The following is a 23,664-nucleotide window of genomic DNA, read 5'->3' as shown; positions in this document are numbered from 1 at the left end:
GGCAGGCCGGCCTGCCCTTCCCGCCCTCGCCGCGTTGCAGCTGGGGCTGTAAGAAGCGTCGAGGGTACCGGAGGTGCACCGGTGGAGAGGGAAAGGTGGCCCGAAGTGGCAGGGTCGCGGGAGGATGGGTTGTTGCCAGGGCTGGGTGGCGTCCCGCAGGCCTACCCCGAGGGCGGGGGGGAGCTTCTGAGCTTGGGGGGGTTCCTGGGAGCCCCGAGGGCAGAGTGGAAGTGCCCCGGAGGGGGAGGAACGAGTCAGTCGCGTTTTGGTGTCCCGGACCGAACGCAGGCAGGCCCGGGGTGGCGGCTGAGGGAAGAGGGGGGTCGGGAGGAATGGGATGCTCGGAAGGGTCTCTAGGGAGCTGCGGCTCGTTCCTCTGCACTGCACGGGGCTGCCATCTGAAGTTGTCCTTCTAAAGCTGAGTCGCATTACACTACTTCGCTAGCTACCCATCAGATATTTTTTTTATTGTAACCTCATTCTACGTGCTCTCAAGCCCAAAAGTGTTCTGAAAGTTACAGAACCAGCATTTTTGCTTTTCTTTTCTTTGCGTTTCTTTTTTTTTTTTTTGTTTGTTTGAGAGCAAGAGGTGAGATTTTTTTCCCTACATCCTTCAAACTCGGAGCATGCAACTCAAGTGGCAGTAATGCATAATAACCACGAAAGCAGTGCTCTGTAGTATAGAAAAAACATTCACAAAGTCTTATGACACTTCCCAAAAGTTGAAATAATGTCTAACTAAAAGGCAAAAGGTGTATTTAAGGATGTGTAGAAGTAGCTAGACCTTTTTGGTTTTGCCTTCTTTTTTTTTCCTCCTAGTTGTCTCTTCTGCTTTTTAAAACCCAAAATGTCTGAAATTAAGCAGAGGAAGAAAGGTGTTTCTTCACCCAAGACCAATGAAGGTTCACAGAAGGTTGAGAAGCATAATAATTTTGGGAAGATGGCAAGTCCCAGGACCAGCAATAATCGGAACATGTTTTGGATGGACTCAAGGACAAGCCTGAGTGTAATTTCCCTTGTTCTTTGCCTGGTGCTGACCTGGTAGGTAACTCTCTAAAGTGGATTTTAGTGTTTTCTTTTGTAATCTATCCTGTATTCAGTTACAGGCAATATGAATAGTTACATTTGAATATAGTGTTTGGGTTAAGTGACTATAGAAACTTGTTAAAACTAGAAGGATCAAGAAGATTAGAGCAGTATCCAGAAGTGTGCAATGAGGGATTATAGAAGCTGGATTTCTTCTGTCATGTTGAAAGATTGAAAGGTGTCTTGCTCATGAATTGTAAATATCTGCTCTGGAGACTAATGTAACTGAAAAGCAACTTAATTCATAAGTTCATAGAATAGTTTGGGTTGGCAGGGACACCTTCTACTAGTCCAGGTTGCTCAAGGCCTCATCCAGCCTGGCTTTGAACATCTCCAGGGAGGGGGCATCCACAGCCTCCCTGGGTAACCTGTTCCAGTGTCTCACCACCCTCACTGTAAAGAATTTTTTCCTAATACCCAGTTCAAATCTCTTCTCTTCCAGCTTCAATCCATTCCCTCTCATCCTATCACTACAAGCATTTGTAAAATGTCCCTCTCTAGTTTTTTTTGTAGGCCCCTTCAGATACTGGAAGGCTGCTCTAAGGTTACCCAGAGCCTTCTGCAGGCTGAACAGCCCCAGCCTGTCCCCATAGAGGAGGTGCTCCATGGTCCTCCTCTGTGAGCACAAATCCTTGCAGTAACAAATTGCTGTGAATCAGGCACTGGAACACTTAGATGTGCTAATTAGGCACTTATATTTACTGTTTATTTCTTTGCAGGTTCCTATTTCAGCAGTCAAATCAATTTGCTGATATGGAAAAAAAGTACAATTTCTTACAGCAAGAAGCTGAAAAATTCCTGGATGTGGAAAACAGAGTTAACTTAATTTCTAAAAAGGTAATCATTGACATCTTGATTGGATAATCTCACGTGGATGTGTGCTGTTGTTTTATGTTGTTTCTATTTAGCTAACTGATGGTTTTAAAACACATTTTGAGAATGTGTTCTACTTGGCCTGTGGATAGCAGGACCTTTTGGGGAGGATATTTCATGTCACTAAGTGTGTCTAATCCATACCATTGGTCAAGTATGTGAACATAGTGGCTCTATCTCACTGTTAGTTTTAAGGCACTAAACTATTTTTAAAAACTTACTTAAGGACAAACTTCATTTTGCAAATAGTGGTCTGTCTATAATTCAAATAGAGATTGATTTGAAGACAATTCACAGGCAGTTTTATGTGGTAGACTTGCTCAAATATTGTGAATCATAGAATGGTCTGGGTTGGAAGGGGCCTCCAAAGGTCATCTAGTCCAACCCCCTTTGGGGTCAGCAGGGACATCCTCTACTAGATCAGGTTGCCCAGAGCCCTGTTGAGCCTCATCTTGAATATCTCCAGCGGTGGGGCCCAAACCACCTCCTTGGGAACCTGTTCCAGTGTTCCACTATCCTCATGGTAAAGAATGAAAGGCATAATGAAATGATGGCAGTATTTTTTCATTGGTATTTTTTAAATTTCTTATCCACGTGTAGCATTATTAGGCAGGAAACTTGGGCTGGCTGTAAAATTATCCCCTGTATCTTACAAATAATGATGGGAAGTGCAGCAGGGCTTCTGCTAGTGATGTTTAGCAGTGCTCTCATAATGATGTCATTTAGAAATGATGTAATTTAGATATTTATATCCTACACTGCAGATTGCAGAGTGTTGCATGAGATTTGTGTAGTGTGGTATGTTTTGGGGGAAAAAAACAACATGGAAGAGAAGGTGACTGACAACAAAGAAAACTGCATCTGTCCCATAGAAATTCACAACCACCAACCTCTTTTCTGTGACTTTTTCATGCTGGGTTAATCAACAATGTTTTCAAGAAAACAGTTTATGTAGGAACCTTACTTATTACAAAGTGGCTTCTAAAGGACTTTATTCTCTATTAAATGAATGCAAATGGTTTTCTATTTTTACTTTTGTTAAGTCGACATTGGACGTTGTTTTGTGTTATAAATGCAGCTTGAGTCTTCAGAAAGTATCCTACAAGAAGCTGCCTCATCCATCTCTGTGATGACTGAATTTGAGCAGGAAATCTCTTCTCTTCATAACATCATAAATGATATACAGAACAATGAAAAAACTCTCTCTCTAAAGATGCAGAGCATTAATGAGAAGTTCCAAAACGTTACCAGTTCCTGGAGAAGAAGTTTGGATGAATTGAACACAAACACTAGCAGTTTAAAGTCTGAAGCAAAGTCCATACATACAGAAGTTACTTCCCAAATTAATGAAGTTGACCAAAGAATTAAATCCCTTTCAGAAAGAGTAAGAGATTTGGAAGACAGTACAGCCAGAAATATTAAAACACTGAAAAGGCAAGAAGATGATGAATTCTCTAGAGTTGAACAAAAGCTGGACTCACAAGCAAAGGCAGTTGAAAAGCTAGAAGAAGAACAGAACAGTCTGGTAGCTAAGAACACAGACCTGAATCAGAAACTTGTGAACTATGAACCTAAAATTGAGGAGTGCAAGACCTATTTGCCAACAATTGAAAATGCTGTTCACTCTATTCTTAGGTTATCAAGCGAAATGCTAAGTATGGAGAAAAAAATAGAGGACTTGACAACACAGCTATATGCTGTAGAAAATGACATGTTGAAAAGTCTTTCTGATACAGCAGAGATGCAAAAGCTTCTTGACAGCATACAGGAAAATAACAGTGTGCTGAAAGTGCAAAATGAAATAGTGGCTTTAGAAGTAGTGCATGACACAGAAGTATCTTCAGAAGCAAAAGAAATCACTCCAGAAAGCTGTAACTCAGAAAATGAGCAGGATGAGGATAAGTGAATTTGGAGTCAGGGTTTTCATCGATGAAAGAGCACTTTATAACATAAACAGTGTCACTTCAACATATGTTAAGGGTAGCTGAAATATTGTCACTAATTTAAAGAGGCATTGCATCAGGCTGACAGACTTCTAGTAAACAGACTAGAGAGCAAGACGTGTTAAAGGAGCATTTTCTTCAGGATTGTTTTCAGCTTGTTTGTTAAAAGTTCAGTTTAATTGAAAAGGGATTTGAAGCAAAGTGTTTAGGTTAAAGGGAAAAAAGTCAAAAAGAGCAGATTACAATTTTATATTTCATTTTCACTAGTTGGTTTTTCACACTGTTACTTTTTGTATTATATTCCATGGATTTGTAAGACAACAGTTTCAGTTCTTATCTCTAGGCATGTCACATGTTATATATTACAGTGGTTTTGTGCTTGTGGTACGAGGTCAGAGCTGTTACTGTGATCTCAACATACTTTGTGCAGGAAAGCACTGAGTGTATTTGTAGTAGCTGAAGCTTGGATACAGCAGCAGGACAGAAAAGAGTAAATTACTGAGAACCTCCTTTTGTTAGCAGTATTCACAGGCACAGGGTTTCATAGCTGGTGTTATCTTTTTGTTTCTTTGACCCAGTGCAGATAGCTTCCTTAAACCCCATTCCCAGCCTTTTCAAACTTCCTAAAACCACTGCCATACTCTCGTTCTGCCACTGAGGTTGTTTGACTATGTACAGATTTAAGTCCTTATTAACAGATAGTCCTGTTAGATTCTTCCATCTTTTAATTTGCCAGCTAGATGCGATCAGTCACTGTCTTAGTTTAGTTTGGTTGGTTCGTTATGGAGCTGTTAGAAACGAGTCTTAAGCTTTTCTTAGGTAGAATGTTCTCTGTTAGGGATTGCATGACATGTCTGGTAGGTATTGTGTTGCATTTCAAAGGGGGGGGGAAAAACCCTGTGTCACTCATTGTTTCCTAAAATTTGGTGAGCTTAATAGCTGAAGAGGGAATTAATGAAAGCCATGGAGTAATGTATATGGAAGCAGGGAATATCTAATTTATGCATACTTAACACAGGATCTACTTAACACAGGAAGTAGAACTACTTAATAGGTATGGGAGCTGTTCACTCAAATTTGATCTCAGGACTACCATTAATTTATGCCTACAGCCTTAAGTCTTGATAATTTCCAACTCCTGAAGTCAGGAAAGGAGATTTAATATAGCCCCATGACACTACGACATGATCAGGCTTAAATAATTTTTTTCTGGGTTTGTAAAGTCATTTATTTATAGTCTCTTGAAGGGGTAGCACAGTTCTTAAACCACCTTTTCTCGGTGTTATAAAGCCTTTCAGTTTCATCTATTTATGTATATGTTTGTATCTGTTTCCAGTCATATGCAATAAAATACATACTGTGGTTATACAGTGTGCCCTGTCCTAGTGCATATTCTATTACAAAAGGAATTACTCTTCCAGAAAAGGTATGGAATAAGTACTTCAGTTTTCAGTGTTCCACTAAGACATTCTGTTTTTATGGAAATGTCTTTAAAATACTTTTTTTTTCCACAAGTGTATTCCCGTGTGTTTCTACTTCATTTATTTTTGGGGAAGGGTGGTATGCTCCCCCACTTAATGTCTTTCATCAACCTCAGCCCTACTGAAAGCTGAATTTATGTGACATTGTTTTTAAGGAAACAGTTCTGTACCTCTAAGGAATGATCAACACTATCAGAAAGTTGAAAATATTTGTTTGGTGATATTTTTACTTCTAGTGGAACAAAAAAGGAGTAGTATGAAACTAATTGCAGCCTCTTGGGATGTGTTTCAGCTTGCCCATTCAGTGACTTTTTTTGCTCTCCCAAGTTCTACACTGACTTTATGGGGATTTAACTGGATAGTATCACTCAAATATTTATTTTTCCTTCTTCCTCTCAAACTTGAAAGCCAAGAAGCAATCATAAAACAAAAACAGGCTGTTTCAGTCATGTTTCTTCTGTGCTTTGGTGGCCATTTAAACAGAAGGGAACCATACCCAAATCTTTTGTTTGGGTTTTTTTCCCTTCTGTGAATGCCATGTTCAAAATACACGTTGTGATCACCAAAATAAAATAACAGTCCATGATTTTTGGATAAGAGAATTTTAATGTGGGCATCCTTTCTAAAATGTTTCTACAGGTCTCTTTCTGGATCACACAGATACAAAATTCCCTGTAAAGCAGATCTCATTTGGTGACTTGGGTTTTCAGAGATGCTGTGAAGTCATATAGCACCCTCCTGTATTTTCTGTCCTTACAGAAAATGTAACGTTTGAATTCAGCCTGAAATGAAACAATTTGAATTGAATTTTTCCTGAAAGGGAAAAAAAAAAAAATATTTGGTTGTGTTTCAACAGAAGTTTATTTCCTAAAGACAGGATTTGTGCTCAATTTCAGTATCAGAATTGTTAAGGTATTTCAACTAGAATACAGTTTTGATTTTGCTGTGTGTTGTTAAGCTAGAGATCTGGTCAAATACTTTTATTTGTATCCCTCCAGTGTGAACATACTTGGAACTTCATGGAACAGCTGGAAGATCCTCAAATAATTTCTGACATTAAACATCTAGGGGAAGATATTTATACGGCAAAAACGTCAACTAGCAGCATCATTAAAAAGCAAGAAGAGCTGCAGAAGAATTTAACAACCCTTTTTGGTGCCATTTCAAGTGCTGAAGAAAATGCAGCTTCTGTAGCTAGAAACATAACTTTGACAATTGTGACAGTCAAAACCGACATCAGGCGCATGTCAGGCCTGGTCTCAGATATGGCTGTGTTGGCAGAATCCTTGCAAACAGTAGAGGATAAAGTAGAAAAAGGTGAAAAGATGACAGTAAAAAATATAGGTGACCTGCTTTCCAGTAGTATTGACCGAAGTACCAAACTACAGAGCTTGGCATCCAGTAATGCAAGAGAAATTGAGCAAATGGAGACAGCACTATCTGAGATCAGGAGTGATTTTAACAAGCACTCAGATAGGCTTTTGAATCTGGAAGGTGACAGAGCAAAAGTTCTGAAGACAGTTACATTTGCAAACGATTTAAAACCCAAGATGTACAAACTTCAAAAGGATTTTGCTACCTTGGAGCCATTAATAAATGACCTGACACTGAGAATAGGAAAGTTAGTGGACAATGTATTGCAACAGGAGAAGGAAATTGCTTTGCTCACTGAGAAACTGACCAATCTAACAAGAGTTCAGAGTGAGGCCAAAGATATGGAGGATGGAATAACCAAGGTTTCAGACATGAACTGATTGCTGTGAAATGCCACTGCTGAAAGAATAACAGTTTGAGGAGTGTTAACTCCATGTGTAGTACTAAGAAGACAGACAATATTTAAAAGCTTCCTTTAGAAGCACACTGAAACTTGAGATTTGTCCTCTCCCTTGGAAAAGGACAGAAAAAGTCTTAGCTGGTGTCAAGAGACAAGCTATGGTGTGAGCAAAAACATTTCTGCACAGATTTGTCTTCCTGAAGGGTGCTAGGTTTTATAAATGGCTTCTTTTGTACAATAAAACAGCATTCAAGCATAAAAATGTTCTTACCTTTGGTTTGCTTTCATGAAGGAAGCAGGACCCCAGTCTGAGATCTTCAGCTTCCCTGCTCCAAAGGAAGGAAATAAAATTGTGGTTTACAAACAGTTAAACAAGAGCACTGTTACAGCTTTAAAACACAGAACCCTCTGGGGGTGCAATGCCTTCAAAGACCTGCTGATGACCGTTCAGTAGTCCTAGGTGTCGCTCATTCATTGCTGCTTAGCCTGTAAAATACTACAGGGAGCAGCAGAGAAGTTACTTACGTCCCAAAAAACTTTAGACTGATGAGAGCCACTGGCAGTTAGGGAGCAAGAGCTGTGTTTAGAACTGGCCAAGTTGTGGCAGGGGAACCTTGAGGGTGATTGGGATTCAATAGCATGGCTGAAGAGCACACTAGCTGCTAGGTTAGTGGCTTGTCATTATCCCTGGGCTGGAGTGGAAAAAGCAAAGCCTAAGCAGGGAGAGACCATTCCACCTCAGCTTCATCTGCTTACTAAAACTGAATTCCAGTGTGATAGGAGCAATGAGGAGGTGCTAGAGGTCACGGCTAGGGAGATGCCCCTGCAGTGAGACTGAACTGGCAGAGTTACAAGAGAAATACAGCCAGCTCCCTTGGGAGTCTGGGACCAGCTGGAGGCTCTTTCACCAGGGGAGAGAGGGTGAAGCTTGCCAGGGGTGAGGCCCAGAGGTATTGGGGTCCCAGTGTGTTCCTGACAGTGGAGGATGGGCATGCACACCAGTCACTGACTCAGTGAGCCACATGTTGGACTGGACTCCTTGGAGGTAGGGGGTCTGGTTGGCCATCCCCACTTTGGGTTTGGACCCATTGGCCAGGGCTGTCACACTCTGTGACAAGGCCACGTAGCTACTAAGCTCAGCTATCCCAGGTACTCATATTTGCTATAAAAAGCAGGATATTTATTGTTTTCACTGTGAACTACATAATCTCTATGTAGAGATGTAATGATTTACAACTATTTGTCTCATTACAGCCCATTTTAAAATGATATGTAACAAACATTTCAGCAAGTGCCAGCACATTTGATCCGTGGTACAACCTGATACACAGAGGGTGGAGCTGTTACTCCGTACAGACCACACACCTCAAACCAGCTGCACCAAGAGCAAGGAAGGACATTTTCTCCTTCAGAAAACAATATACACAGCCAGCATACACATATCGTTTCACAAAGCACTTTGGGGTTTAGTGATTGATCTTCACCCAATTGAAAAGGACTTTCCACTGCTCCCATCCCACCTTCTCAGCTTTCAGAAAACACAAGTGCTATAAAGCAGTTACCAATGACAAAGCTGATCTTTTAAATGGTGCAACTAATTTACATCTTTCAAATGCTGCAATACTACAATTTTCCCACTGAAGGGTATTTGCAACATCAGTGGGTAAACCCTTTAAGCAACAGCAATTTTATACATTAAATCCAGGTATCTCAAGCATCCAGACATGGCTGAATATCAACATCAGCAGCTGCAAGGCAATGTTCTTCCCTGCTCAGGTTTTCCACTGAAACACAACACAAGAAGTAGCAGAGTATAGATTTACCTTGATAAAATTATCTGAGCATCTCATTGCTACCCTTGAGCAATGAGGAAATGGGTTTAAGATTCTTATTACTGCCTGCAATTAAAACAGGTGACCCAATTCCTGAGAAAATTGTGCTATTTTGCTCCACAGAATGACAGGAAAGTCTTGAGCTCACCATTGGTTTACTTAACAGATTACCTCACTGCATGGCCCAAATTTCTCTCTCTTCTCCTAGCCTTAAAACTTGACAAAAGTGCATCACTTTCCCAGGAACAGAAACAACTTGAGATGTTCTGCAGCAAAACCTACTGAGTTAAAACAAGTCTTTAAAGAAACTATGATATTCAATACACTGATAGTGTTTTTTCCTAACAAGCTGAAGCACACAGCGAAGTTAAAGCAGCTTCTGAAGTTACCACCAATGGTCCTGGTAACAAGACCACATCATAGTTAATGCTCTTCCAGGAAGCTCTTAGAAGCATGTAATGAATTTCTCAAGGTTCCCAGTCACGATGGGACAATAAAATATAAGGTACTTTTAACATAAAATAGATTTAATTCAACACAAAAGTGCTTTTGTACAAATGTTTTATTTAGGCTTATGGAATTTGACTTTCTTGGATAATGCAGGTAGATACCAACCACTCTAAGAACGTGTTTACCGTGAGAAGTGGAGCAGGATTTTTCTCCCTATTTTGAAAGGCAGCAATTCAAAATAAGTCTCAGATTTGCCTGTTGAGCATCCAAAATCTTGGAAGTTGAGAGGGCTTTCCCAGGGCACCGGAAGCACAATACTGTGTAAAATTGTAGCAGGAACATCAAATTCCAGCAAAGATGCAGGGGTCAGTGTATTTATACTGCTCCAGCAGTGCCTGCTTTGATTGTTCTTTGGACTCTGAAGGACAGAAGAGGAAGGGGTGGTACAACACAGATGAATGGCAAGCTAAATTCAGTATCATCAGCCCACATGCTGTTTAAGGGAGCATATCCAAACAGCTTTGCACAGAAGACACTTTAAGCTCCAGCTCTACTCAGTGAACAAAGTAGTACTGGATGTGGTGAACCCTTTACGTTATTATCAGGCATCTTCTGGATTTTTCTCAAGGTAATTATCAGCTGGGGGCTCTTGAACAGGCAAAACACAGAAGGCAGCATGCACATCTTTCTGTAAAAAGATGAAAATATTCTGGAAAAAACAAATTCATTGCCTTAAAGACAATGACTGTCACCTCTTGCATGCCTAGGAGCCTACATTTCTTCACATGAAGGTCAAAAAGAAAACCCAATTAAAAAAAGTATGGCTTCTTGCACTGCACAAATGCATGGTTCAACCAAAACTCAGGGGTAAACTCATTCAGATGCCATCACCTGCCCCTCCCCACCCAAAAAGAAAAGAAAATTCAAACTACAGAAGTACAAAGTGTAGGGAAAAGCTGGCAAGTTTGTCAAACTCTGCAAGAGGCAAGCCATTTTTATTTTATTGTAAGCTGTAGTAAGCTTCTAGTGGTCAGATGTATTTGAGAATCTTTATTAACATCAGCTTTTCTTTTGTTAAGGTAGCAGCTACTGTTTAATTCCACAGTACAACCAAAAGGACCAAGTTCTTTGGTGTGGCTCAAAGCCAGCAGAAGCAGAAATTAGTCAAGTAAGCCTAAGTTAGTTGAGATGACCAGCCCAAAGCAGAAACAGCTCTATTATGGGTAAGGTTCCTTTAATCTCTACTGAGAGCACCAGTATTATGACCAGGATGCTCTTACCAGTCTTATTTCAGCCACTCTACACTAACAGCTTATTAAAGGCAAATAAAATAGTGGACTCAAAGTGCATAAAATTGCAGTTAAGTTTCTGCAGTTCTGCAAGGACAGGTTCTTGGCACTTCTCTGGAAACAGTGAAAGCCTCTTTTTGTTACTATTCTTTCACAAATTCTCTAGTTCATAAAGTGCAGAATAGATTAATTCTGTTAATATTTTTTTGGGGGGGGTGGGTAGGGAGGAGACTATCTGAGGTATTTGCTGCTGGGATATGAAGCTTACTTACATATGCAGTAGTAAACAGACACTAAGCACTCCGTTTCTCATTTATTTCAGGCAATGACAGTGATAGAATTTAAACCCTCGCATGAGATGAGGGCACAGCCAATAATGACATCATATAGAGTTTGCTTTCTACATAGACAAATATATAAAAGTTTCATGAAACTCATCACTGGGACAGCCAGTATAGTCAGTCCATCAGTTGTCTATTCAGTTAGACCAAGCTTCTTCTTCAGAGATTCTGGCATTTCAGGTGGAGGTGGACGAGGAAGTCTGAAATAAACCTTGACAGAATCATAGATGAACCACTGTAGTGCAGTCAGGGTACCAATCATAATGATACGGGCAAAGAGACCTTTCCATACACCTGTGGAGCAAAACAAAGCAGCAGCAGTGTTAGGAAGCCGGGGAAAAAAAAAAAAAAAAAAAAAAGAAATCCTCCCCAGAACACCACACACATTTGATCCAAAATATACAAAAGAATTGATGTACCTCTGAATCCAAGCCTCTGGAGAACCTGTGAGGCAGAACTGCCTTTTTCTTTGTTCAACACAGACACCACGGAGTCAGCAGGATGTGAAACAATTGCGCAGAAGACACCAGCTGAAAGAGGAATTCAACATTAGTTCTGCAGTGCTTTACCTGTACCATTACTGCATAGACCAAGTACAACCAACTCAAACCACACCTAATAAATTGCACAGAATTTACATCAAGCCTCCCAGTATCCTAAAGGACGGCAGGCAAATAGTTATTATAGGATGTGAATACTAGACAACACCCCTTGGTTTTGCTTTTGGAGCACCTCCTCTGCTAAACCAAAACTCCCAATTCCTTGGATCCTGAAAAGTCACCCTTCTCCCCTTCTTTCAACCTTCTGCAGCCTAGCAAATATGCAAGTTTTTTCACTTCAATCAGCTGCAGTTTTTAAACTTGGGCATTTAACATTAGTAACACACAGTAACAAGAGTATTGTCTTACTACAGGATCCACCATTCTAATTTTCCACTTACAGAATGAATACAGTTTTGTTCCACCTGCACATTTTAAAGTTGCAAGTCAATGCCATCATTCTAGTTACACCTTTCTCCATCAATGAAGTGTAGGACTTAAAGATTCCTTACCAATATAGCCTGCCACAAACGTGACTACCAGCTGTTCTCCTTTTGTACATTCACTTCGTGGCTTGGGAACAACATACTTGTAGAGAGCTTCAACAGTACGTTCAAAGCAGGCAAATTTCATCATCGTGTATGGAATCTGTCTCATCCACAGTGGGGCAACACCTTTATAGAAACTAAACCAGAGCAGAGACAAACTCAGCTTCATTTTCTCCAGTATTTAAGGTATACATTTCTGACTTGAAAAAAAAAGTTAGCTTGTTGCTATCAAGAACACAACTTCTAAACACTGACACTAAGGCTGAATTGTTTCAATACCAACAGAAATGTTAAGATTGAAGTTAGCCCTCAGGAACTAATAAAACAACTACACAAACTAGAATTTACCTGATACCTACTAGCACACAGCTTTTTTGTAGTGACTTTTCAGATTACAATGCATTGCAGCAATGCAGTACTGAAGGCCAAGCACGTCCTGAGCTGTCAAAAGAAGCGTGGACAGCAGAGAAGTGATTCTGACACTCTACTCTGGTGAGACCTCACCTGAACGGAGTATTAAGTCCAGCTCTGTAGCCCTCCACACAAGAAGGCATGGACCTTATGGAGGCTCCAGAGGAGGGCCACAAAGACAGAGGGATGGAACACCTCTCCCAAGAATACAGGCTGAAAGAGTTGGGGCTCTTCAGGCTTGAGAAGGTGCCAGAGAGACCTTATAGCAGCCTTCCAGTATCTGAAGGGGGCCTACAAGGAAGCTGGGGAGGGACTGTTTACAAACGCTTTTAGTGATAGGACAAGAGGCAATGGTTTTAAACTAGGGCAGGGTAGATTTAGATTGGATATTAGGAAGAAGTTCTTCAGCATGAGGGTGGTGAGATGCTGCAACAGGTTGCCTGAGCAGCTGGTGGAGGTCCCATCCCTGGAGACATTCAAGGTCAGGCTTGATGGGGCTCTGAGCAAATTGATCTAATTAGGGATGTCCCTTCTTTTACTGCAGTGGGGTTAGACTAGAGGACTTCTATAGAGCCCTTGAACCCAGTGCATTCTACGATACTACGAGTGCAATAAGGGTGATGTCTGCATACCAGCTAAGTCCTGATAGTGATAAATGACTTGTTACAGCCACGTCTATCAGAACAGAAAGCTAACATGCAGTTATATTACTCTTACATGCCAATGACTCAAGCATCTTTGACTGTACAACCGAAAAGTTGCTGAGTATCTCTGACTGGAACTGCTAGAAACTGAAGTTATCCAGCAGAACTCAGCACAAAGATACCCACAAAGATGGATCTAAGGAGCATGTGGAATTAGTAACAGCCAGTTTATCACAGATTCCCTGATACTATTATCTTGACATACAAAGAACAGAAAGCATCACAAGCTGAAGCCACAATTAGTTTTAGGAAGTTTTTCATTGGGTTAAAATACACGACATCAAGACTCTAAATAAACTCTAAAATTAAGAGGAACTCACGCCCAGATGCCTTCTTCTCCGAACATTTTTGGTACAGCCTGCCGCAGGGTGTTAGCGTACCCAGGCTGCGTCTGAATGCGAACTTTAGCAGCTTCCATTGGAGCCAGAGCAATGTCAGCAAAAAACTCTGCACTGGCAGATGCAGCTAAGTACAGGGAGGTGCGCCACAGGTAAGCATTCTCCTGAAGGGAATGGAGACACACATTGGTTTTGTTAGTGAATCCTGCTTTCGTGATTACTCTTACTGTTAAGCTGCAGATACACAGCCTCACATCAGCCACCTAAGGTTTACCTCTCCCAGCATGTTGCCGTATAGGATTTTGAAAACTTCATAGAAACCAAATTTACAAAGCCCCTGCATGGAATAGCCAATAAAGGTTGGAGCCCATCCTTTAGCCAAGCCACGAACGCCATCTTCTTTGACTGTCACTGAAAATCCATTGAAGATGCTCTTGTATTTTTCTGGATCCACCTAAACAGAGCAGGAAGTTAATTGTTTGATACAGTATCACTTCTCTTCTCACACCCTCATTCCTAAACATAAAAGTATTTAAATTCCTCATACTGCTGTCTTCCTAAGGTTCCCTGAACATACAATGTACTCACCACAGTGTAACTTTAATGGCTGCTTGCCAGCCTCAAACCCCCACTTACTGTAACAGTCAGCATGCTCCTCAATACCCAGGAACCACCCAACTGTGTGAATTTTGCTTTACATTTATTCTCCAAATCAACAATCTGACTTTCCATACTGACAAGATTTCATGAAATCACTGTGACAGGAGCATACTGCTATAATTACATTTATAGTGATTCTTTAAATATGTGACATCTTCTGTCAGCAATCTCAACCCCTCTATGTCACATCTATGTACACTCAGGTGTCATCACAAACCATGCCTCATGATTCACCTGATCCTTAATCAGAAAAGGTTATTTGTCCACTGTTAGTTTCATCCCTCCACACAGTCAGATTAAGACAGATGGAGCTAAGCAAATCAAAGAGCACTCAAAATTGTCTACATTTGTACTTTTGACTTCACAGTACAGGCTACATACAACTCATTTTCTGCACACAAAACTTGGGAGTAAGTTTTCATTTGTAAATTCAAAATTACAAAAAGACCAACATGAGTAAAATTTGTTTCATGTGAAATGAAACCCATTTAACAAAAATCCTTAAACAGGTCATTCTGGTATCACAGTTTTACTTCTGCTATTTGACATCACCCAACGTTTCAGAGAATAAGGAACATAAAACCTACAATCTACTAGAGAATTATTTCACCTACACAAGTCAATTTAAAAGATTCTGCATTTCAGAAAACTGGATGTTCACTTGGGCGCTGTAAAATTAAAAAACTATGTTCATGTCAGAACCATGCTTAATTATCATCTATGTAAAAGCTGACCTCTTCTTAAAAAAGGCATTGAGAGGGCAGGCAATGACTTACTTTCTGAAGAATCCAGAAAGGATTAGTAACATGCTCTGTACTGGATGTGTAAAGAGAAAAATAATGACAGGTTTTACAAGGTCACCTGGAACACACATGGAACCCTCCTCTTGCACCTTCCTGCAGGTGCTGAAGATCAGAAGGGGAAGTTCACCACTCTTAACACATCAGAAGCCCAGGACTAGCAACCCAAGCTGAGCATACTTACCAAGCAGTTGAAGCCTGGGAAGCATGAGGCCTTGCTCCCACTTTTATATGCAGCACTGTGTAGCTTTCAGGCCTTCAGCCTGTTAACCCAGTCTGCAGTCAGGTTAAGAACTGTTTGGGACGCTACACCCTCTTTAGCCATGATCAATCTCCTCATTCTCAAGAAACTCAACCTTAGGTATGGGTAGCCAAGCTACCAATCTTGGACTTTTAAGTCCATAACAATAGGAGAGTCCACTTAAGCTACATTGTCAGAAATAAAACACATACTCAGCTAAGAAGTCTTCTCTACTACTAGACATAGGAAATTCCCAAACAGCTAGCCTGGTCTCAACGCAAATTTTCCAGAAAGCAGCCTGTTACCTCCACCTGATGCACCTCATGTTTGTCTAATGCATTACAGAATTACTAGTCTCAGACCAGAATTTGAGGTGTTCAAGTATGTGAAAAAGCCTCCCTTGTGAAGAATGCTAAATAAAGGCCTTCCAGAACGTCGTAATTTTGAAGAGTATCACATGCAGTAGTCCCCAATGTTATCTAGTAGGCCTGACTAAATTTATAGTTCCCTCCTAATTTCAGGAGTTCTGTCATTGCAAAATTGCCACTTTTGTAATCAGTGTCAGCCTGTGCACTAACTACTGTATTTCCTGAAATCTGGAAGCGTGCTCTATTCTTGAAGCACAGATTTGCCTGAGTAAATCCATTAGTACATTTTCCTCCATGGCTGTTCACTAGATGACTTTAATAAGGAAGTTGGCATTGCAAATTAAGTGCAGTGTTCAATCCAGAATCACTTCAAGAAACGCAGCCACAACCAGCGACAGCCTTGGCAACACCATTTCAAGTTTTACCCATTTAAAGTGGCATCATTAGAAAGTATCCAAACCAGAAGCCATGCACTGATATCCACAACATTATGGATCAAATTACACATGCATGTCACTTCAGGCTAAAAAAACTTAGATCTTCAAAATATGAACGTGGTGGGTTGGAAATCCCTCCCCAACATCAACTGTACCAGACTAGCTCTTTTCTTCAAAAGCCAGACAGCCTAGCAGCCAGAGAGTAACATTGTGCTAGGTGCCTTTTAGCAAATAGTTAAATGTGGCTTAAATACAGTGAAAAAATCATCCAAGTTGTCCTAAATACTTCTGCTTCTCTTGAAGTCTTACAGCAGACTTAATAAAATCACAGCAGACCGATAAATTTTGTTAGTCTTACAGCAGACTTAAAACATCATTCAAGTTTACTGGCACCCAGGAAACTGCTGAAAACTCTCAATATGCTGGCTAGGTAAAGAAAAATGTAAGAAATGTTGAAGTTAATACAAACCTGCATACGACATTTCACTAAATCCAGAGGTACAACAGCAGTGTGTGTCAGGCCACAACTTAGGACCCCACCAACGCCACAGAGAGCGTAAAACTTGAGCGAGCCATATTCACAACTGTATTCTGCAGCAAAAAATAAAGACACACCATGCTTATACATTAGCTCCATGCACTGTTGGACAGTGATGTCCAGGGAATGGTTTATGCCTCCAGTTCATTAGTAGATTAAATATACCACACTGAACATGCTTTGCCAATGCCACAACACACCAGCATGCAGAACAAACCTGCATTCTGCATTTAACCAGGTCTAGGGGAACCAGTGCTGTATGTGTTGTTCCACAGCTAATAATCCCACCAAGGCCACAAAGTATAAAGAATCTGTTTGAGCCATATGCACAGCTGTATTCTAGTTAATTGAAAATAAAAATACATATGTATGGTCAATCATAAAAGGTAACAAAGATTAGAAAGAAACAAAATTGACTAAGTGCTACCTTCTCAAAAGTAAACTGAAACAATCTTCCATGCTGTATTATTTAGCCACAGTGTTACACTCAGAAATTATTCCTTGCTTTAACACCTTTTGGAATGACAAGATTTTATTCTAAGCCTCCAAGATGAGTTTGTTCCTTTAGGACAACAGTGTAAGGGCCAGTTAAGGTTTAGCTCACAGCACCTAAAACCACGGAAATTAATCCCTGAAGCTGCTAGCAGTAGCTATGACCCAAAGTTGTAATGCCCAACATTTTCTTAATTAAGCAAGAATAGCGCTTCTCTAGTAATCTGGAGGCAAAGCTTCTTTCTTTAAACATTCTGTGATAGTACAACTTCTGTATTTAAGCAGAGACCATAAAGTTCTAGGAGATCAGATGCAAAAATGTATTTATGTAAAAACACTTCCAGGTGTTTTTTTTATTCTTTACACACTTTCTTTAATTCTTTCAACTACAGAATCTCAGACTCATACATCTTGTGTTTAATTAAATCACAGACAGAATGTTATTAACCATCACACTCAACACTCATAAACACAGTTCATTAAAGACTACTTGAGATCACATTTAATCAAGGGATACTCCATTTGCACCGTTACATACAGTACTATATAAAAATCCAGCCTCAAAAGAGTGTGCTATTAATTTTCATGAATACCAAAAAGAGTGTGCTATTAATTTTCATGAATACCAATAGAGCAAAATTACTGGAGTCGAAAAATGAGGATCTTGTTTCCCTCTCTGTTTTTGAAGCAGCCACAGGGGGTATAATTACATACAATCAGAAAACACTCAAGTTTACAATTAGCGATAAGAAATAAACATAAGGTAGCAGTCACAGTTATGCTACTACACTCAGCATTTTAAATATATAAGCAAAAGCAAAATTACTATACTTAATAAGCACAGAGAAAACTATATAGAAAATACCCCCTAGGGCAGAAAGGGATAATCTAGGTTCTTTTGCTGTTAGATCTAGTGGCATTGCTTCAACAGAATGGAACATTAAATGAGTTACATCAACTTACTAAAAGCTACCTCCAGAAAAACACTAATCAAGACAGCAAAAACCTATCTTATTCAGAGCTTCTTTGCTCTACCTTTTTGCTTCTGGAATAAATTAATTTATGAACATCAATCAGAACAGCATCCACCAGTTAGACCAGCAGGCTTATCCAGCTCCTAGCTTAGCTACTGTAAGGGAACTTCGTCCTCAAAATGTTCCAGATTTTACATTACGTTTTACATTCACAGTTCTCCTCTTACTCTTCAAAATTAATCACAACAATAAAAATGTAGTTTTTAAACTAAAAATACCAAATCACAAACACCATATTGTCTAAATTTAAAGCAAGAAATCAGTTAACAGTCAGCATAATGCATAACCTATGAGAACTTAATTGAGATACTGTTCCTAATATGCTGTAAATTGAGATACTGTAAATATGCTGGTCCAAGATTTACACGTCCCTCTACAATAGGTAGCTCTTTTATGCTAGCAGATTTGCAGTATGTAGTAACTTGCCAAAAGAATTGCTTAAACAAACACAAGGCTTTCTACGCAGGTAAATCGAAGAACAGACTCTAGGTGTTTATTACAGGACAGCTCTGTCTAGCTTTATCTGTGGCCTGCAGTACTGCAGTAGTTACCATGCTGCCCAGATACCCAAAGTGCTTGTTCCAACTCTCGTTTTCACAATTTAGTGTTAGCTGAGGAGTATGACAGATGCCTGTAGATGCCATAGAAAATTAGAGTTTTATGTATTGCTTGTTACTGCGTTATTCAAACTGATCTGCCAGCGAGGTGTTCGAAGAACAGTAATTAAGAAAAGCGAGCCAGTATCCATTAGGCTTGAGCTGTTTACAGGTACCCAAGTTCATAGTAGTATTGCAGTATCAGAAAGAAAAAAACATAGCAGATTCCAGACTTCCTATTTCAGAAGTAGTCAAATCTCCTAAAAAACGTTACGTAAGAAGAGAGCTCGCTAAACATGTCTACAAAGGGCAAGGGCGCTCTAACACACCTAGATACTGACTTCAGACAAACACCCTGAAATTGCTCAAATATAGACATTCACCACAAAAACATCACTTCTTTTAGCAGTTACATCATAGCTATTTCATTTCTCTGCTACCTATCTGACAGGTTAACAAGGACAAACTCCAAGAGCTCATCATAAAACACTTTGTTTCTGAGCTGTGTCGTGGTTGATGCCCTGAGCTGGACTCAAAAGGTCTTATGGTATGTACTGACTTTGTGCGACCTTGAATAAGCTCACATATCTTCTGCAGCGGGTTACTCTCCCAACACAAAGGCCAGAGAACCAACTAGATGTGAAATAACCCACACAGCAGAAAATACTACAAACACTATGAAACTCTGGTAACCTTTGACCACATCTGCCTACAAATAGGATGAAGATTAAGCATAATGCTTTAAAGAAATGACTGCACCTACTCAATATATTTAGCAAACCAAAGAGCTATTTAAGGCTTTAGTTAGCTAGCAACAGAATTATGACTGCACTGAAAGGCAGAATTATTTCCCTTGAAAACTTAGTAAAATCCAATACCAGGCTCTGCCTCTCACATGTTCTATGAATGTTTGTGCTGCAGCACTACCATATCTCAATAATTACAGCTCTTCAGAAGATATATCCTGCTCAAAGAACTTACTTTTATTTTTCAAGAAAAACAAAGAGGTGTTTCTAAGACATTCAAAGCTTAAAAGAATTAGATTTCTTTTTCAACACCTACATCTGCTATTAGGAGTCATCAGTGTCTGACCTTTGCAAGTCAAAGTTCTGTGAAAACACACAGGAAGCACTTGCACTGAATCTAAAATGCATCACTTCATCTTAGCAGAGCTACTTCATGTGTACCCTACAACTACAAAAGAAAAAAAAAAACCCAAAAAAAAACCACAAAACCCAAACACGAAAATTAGACCAGTTGCAGGCACCTCTAACACGTCTGGATGTTCAGATGCTCCCCTGCAAATAAACAGGGGAAAGGAAAGCGATAAAGAAAAATGAGGATGGAAGAGGTGCTCTTTCAAATCCATCCAGATTCTCATTCTCTATGGAATAAAGTACAGGCCCAGAGCCTTAGTCCCCGAGGCTGCAGGCCCAGCAGAACCAGAAAAAGCACTCTCTCATCCCCAGGACAGACTCTGTCAGAGGTCACTGTAATTAATTTGAACTAGAAGTCCCCCGTTTCTTCTGCTGCTACTCAGCACACCCCGCACGGGGAAGCGGAAGACGCTGCCAGCGCCTCCCCCGCCCGTGCCCTTCCTCGTCCTCCAAGCGGGCGCATAGGCCCAGCGCCTGCTCCTCCTCGGCCCGGCCGAGCCCAGCGGAGCGTTAACCTTCCCTCTGTCACCTCGAAGGGCACAGGCCCTCTTGAGCTGGACCAGCGGGGACACCGCTGCCCCCAGCGCCCACAGGTCTCGCCTCTGTGTCGACCCCTCCCTTCCGCTCTCACCTTCAGCGGCGGATGCGGCCGCCAAGCTCCGCCGCGTGGTGGGCGCCTCCGCTGTCTCTGCGCGTTTCCTCATCCCATCCTGAACCAGCTGGAAGTGCGGCGCGTAGAAAGGGTTGAGCCGGGCGAGCGGCACGACCGATGAAAACATGGCGACCTGAGTAGGGCGAGAAGAACGGAGAGGCGTGGGACCGGGAGGCCCGCCACAGGCTCGATTGGAGGGCCCTGCGCACCACCAAAGCGGCCCGTCGCTCCGGAGCGAGAAGCGGGTCCTGCCAGGCGGGCACCCCCGCGTCGCCCCGACTCACCTCCTAAGATGGCGGCAGCGCTGCACCGCTGCTCGGGCGGCAGCTAGGAGAAGAGGCTGACCGCGGGCCCGGCGCCGTCACTTTGTCCTTCGCCGACGCGCGGGGCGGAGCCGCAGCCCAACAAGCTGCAGGGTGATTGGCGGAGGCGCGCTGCGAACCGGCGCCATGGCGCACACGTAACGGGAGCTAACGCCCTGCCGCCCTCACGCCAGCGCGGTGCGCCCCCGAGCTGGGGGAGAGCGCGGGCACCGCTTGGCCCGGGGATCGCGGCGGCCCGTGCGGCGAGGTGGGGTCTTGGCTGGTAGGGGTCCTGTGCAGAGGCCCGTGTGAGTGGGCAGCCTGCGTTCCACGGCTGCCCGTCGGCTCACGGTCCAGTCGGTGGCTGTCCTTGTTCGTGTAGAGGTCAGGCTGGCAGCCCAGCTGCCACAGGCCTGAGGAAGTTGGTAAATTCTGAGGGCCACTGACAGGAAGACCCTTTCTTCTTGGACAGTCAGAGGTTTATCAGTACGCTCTGCCGGTGATAAACACTGCACCTTCCTCCTTTTTGCCCTTCTCTAGGTGCTTGTCAGTCATCCCACGCGTTTCCCCCAGCCTTCAGGAAGCCTTCTTGGAGCCCTAGGTAATGTCAAACCAGATAACCCAGGCTCTGCCCTTACAGGCACCTCACCCTTGGGACAGGAGCCTGCCCTTGAGTCATGCTCTGCAGCAGTCTGAATCACACCCAGTTTTAAAGATGAGTTTAAATCCTCAGTATCACCTGATTCCAGCTCTGTTCACCTGCACTTGTGTCTGCCTTAACAAGAGTTCACTCCTTTCACTGGGCTCCCATCACAGCACAGCAAAAGACCAACTGATGACAGAAGGTGGGCACCAAACACCTTGTCTGCAGCCTCTACTGTTGAATTTCACCTTCTGAGGTCGAGCTTGTAAAGCATCTTGACATGGCCTATGCCACAACACCTGCAGCTGCTTAAAGAATTACTAGTTACTGGTTTGTTCAAAGTAGAATGTTATTTAGCACAGCAGCCATGCTTGGCTTTAACTACTGAAACTCAAGTGTGATTTCCCATTTTAGTGGATTTACAGAGTACAAAACTGGCACAGTACAGTTCAGCTCCAGCTGTGACTCCCGGGCATGGAGCCATAAAGCAACTGATAGCACACTGGCACTGCCACACAAGAAACACCCCCTCGGTCGGTGCAGCCGCTTTGTATCCAAGTTCCCCACGGGATGACCTGCCTCACCAACCTCAAGGCTTGGCTCTCTTTGCTGTATTTCACAACCAAGGTGATTCAGACAGATACAGATGAAAGTGATACATGCCTAATAGCACTGTCCTAGAATTCAAGGTTGACTAAATCCCTCTCAAGTAAACCAGACTCCAGCTGCCAAGGAGAAAAAGGTTATCTGAAACTTACATTCCTCAAATGCTTTTGTTTAGCAACCAGCTGAGAGCCTGAAGGGCTGCACACTTTGCCACCAGCGATGAAGTCAGGACAGAATTGTTCATTTTGCCATTGTTTTGCTCTGCTCACCTCTGAAAAACTGTTGGTAGCAATGTTTTATATAAAAGCAAAACACTGAAGTTTTTAATTAGCTAATCACCTCTAGATATTATTGAGACTTGGTGTCTTCTCTTGAAATAACATTGAAAATTCTGCAAGAATTGCTATTTTCTGGTGATTTTTAACATACAGAAAAACTTTGCACCTTCCATGTGACCATATTTACCTATATGCATCTAATGGCAATTTGTTTGCACAACTAGTACTGACACTTAGGAGGAATTAGTACTGACACTTAGGAGGAATTAGTTTCTTTGGTTTCAGCTGATAATTAACTTCCAACAAGCTGTACTATTAACCAGTACTATTAAACAGCAATCTACCAGAACCCTATGAAAATAACAGAAATAATACATAGTCCCACTTAGTGTGTATCATTTTACATAGCAAATCTCTAACTTTTCCCAGATGTGGAAAAGAAAACCCACAAAACCAAAACCAGCCTGTAATTAGAGCCATCTAAGATTAATCTGATTTCTGACACATGAAGATAGTAATAGAGGAAGCCTTGAAAGGTATTACCTTTTAGCATCCTCTGTCAGATTCAGAGTAAGAAGAGCTATTGTAAAATAAATCTATCTTTTCAGTATTTTTTCAAATTTTGGGAGTTTAGGAAAACACCCTTTTGGCAACTCCATAGTTTTCTTAATTGCAACTCAACATCAGTTATTAACACTCAGCATGACCCTCCCAACCCCAAGCAGCATAAAAAAAAAAAAAAAAAAAAAATCAAGAAACTGTAGACTAGCTCCTGTCTTACAATGACTTGTCAGAGTTTTAACATTTTGGTGAAGCCTTTAAGTAAAATCAACACTTTTACAAGCTTGTTCTCCAGGTGACTTAGTTTTCAAAAACATACAATGAGACAGTGAAACAACCTTCCACACCTTTGATGATCAGATCAGCATAAGTAGCATCGGCTGTAAGCATGTATTTTACATAGTCATTGTATCAATGCCAGGACTACTAGATAGTGACAACAGTGACAACTGGTTTTTCAGTTCTCAAGGTCTAAGTGGGTTTCACAGTACAAGGGAAGCCTTAACACTGCAGCATCTCCTTCAACAGGATACAAACTAGCTAGCTTGAAATGACAGCAATCACATCCTCTGAATGCAGTAGAAATCTCTCCTATTCTCACTAGTCACTGCCATAAATTTCCTTATCCTATACCCTTCTAAAAATCTAAATTTTCCCCAGACATTACAGGTTTCCCCCCCCATAAAGCAC

General features: G+C 41.5%; 2 protein-coding genes and 1 non-coding gene across 5 annotated transcripts; 1 reads left to right on the top strand and 2 right to left on the bottom strand.

Annotated features, from left to right (window-relative positions):
• Positions 1 to 847: 847 nt before the first annotated feature.
• IKBIP (IKBKB interacting protein) lies at positions 848 to 7,146 on the top strand. Of its 2 annotated transcripts, none has more exons than XM_054386876.1 (3): positions 848 to 1,041; positions 1,806 to 1,923; positions 3,038 to 3,865. In XM_054386876.1, the coding sequence occupies exons 1-3, from the start codon at positions 848 to 850 to the stop codon at positions 3,863 to 3,865; spliced, it is 1,140 nt and encodes a 379-aa protein (XP_054242851.1). The 2 variants fall into 2 exon arrangements, with proteins under 2 accessions (XP_054242851.1, XP_054242852.1); XM_054386877.1 differs by lacking the exon at positions 3,038 to 3,865 and adding an exon at positions 6,382 to 7,146 and having other exon boundaries at positions 998 to 1,041.
• A 1,368-nt stretch (positions 7,147 to 8,514) lies between these two features.
• Positions 8,515 to 20,923, bottom strand: SLC25A3 (solute carrier family 25 member 3). Of its 2 annotated transcripts, none has more exons than XM_054386495.1 (8): positions 20,869 to 20,923; positions 20,564 to 20,717; positions 16,871 to 16,992; positions 13,884 to 14,063; positions 13,592 to 13,773; positions 12,121 to 12,293; positions 11,489 to 11,599; positions 8,515 to 11,363 (listed from the first exon to the last, which is right to left on the bottom strand). In XM_054386495.1, the coding sequence occupies exons 2-8, from the start codon at positions 20,709 to 20,711 to the stop codon at positions 11,203 to 11,205; spliced, it is 1,077 nt and encodes a 358-aa protein (XP_054242470.1). In that variant the 5' UTR covers positions 20,712 to 20,717; positions 20,869 to 20,923; the 3' UTR covers positions 8,515 to 11,202. The 2 variants fall into 2 exon arrangements, with proteins under 2 accessions (XP_054242470.1, XP_054242471.1); XM_054386496.1 differs by lacking the exon at positions 16,871 to 16,992 and adding an exon at positions 16,585 to 16,706.
• LOC128971561 (small nucleolar RNA SNORA53) lies at positions 13,187 to 13,421 on the bottom strand. The gene has a single exon (XR_008489242.1). It is a non-coding gene; the product is annotated as a small nucleolar RNA SNORA53 (small nucleolar RNA).
• Positions 20,924 to 23,664: the final 2,741 nt, after the last annotated feature.

Source organism: Indicator indicator, chromosome 14 (assembly GCF_027791375.1).
Source record: "Indicator indicator isolate 239-I01 chromosome 14, UM_Iind_1.1, whole genome shotgun sequence".
Lineage (NCBI taxonomy): Eukaryota > Metazoa > Chordata > Aves > Piciformes > Indicatoridae > Indicator > Indicator indicator.
Note: the sequence above shows the minus strand (reverse complement) of the source record. Positions and strands in the feature narration are given on the sequence as shown.

What these genes read in the sequence shown, in the direction of transcription:
- IKBIP (XM_054386876.1), top strand. Translation starts at nt 848, where the DNA reads ATGTCTGAAATTAAGCAGAGGAAGAAAGGTGTTTCTTCACCCAAGACC. An exon ending in CTTTGCCTGGTGCTGACCTG is followed by an intron (nt 1,042 to 1,805) that starts GTAGGTAACTCT and finishes ATTTCTTTGCAG; the next exon opens with GTTCCTATTTCAGCAGTCAA. An exon ending in TTAACTTAATTTCTAAAAAG is followed by an intron (nt 1,924 to 3,037) that starts GTAATCATTGAC and finishes TTATAAATGCAG; the next exon opens with CTTGAGTCTTCAGAAAGTAT.
- SLC25A3 (XM_054386495.1), bottom strand. Translation starts at nt 20,711, where the DNA reads ATGTTTTCATCGGTCGTGCCGCTCGCCCGGCTCAACCCTTTCTACGCG. An exon ending in GTTTGTGGCAGGCTATATTG is followed by an intron (nt 11,600 to 12,120) that starts GTAAGGAATCTT and finishes TTCCTCTTTCAG; the next exon opens with CTGGTGTCTTCTGCGCAATT. An exon ending in CCAGAGGCTTGGATTCAGAG is followed by an intron (nt 11,364 to 11,488) that starts GTACATCAATTC and finishes TTTGCTCCACAG; the next exon opens with GTGTATGGAAAGGTCTCTTT.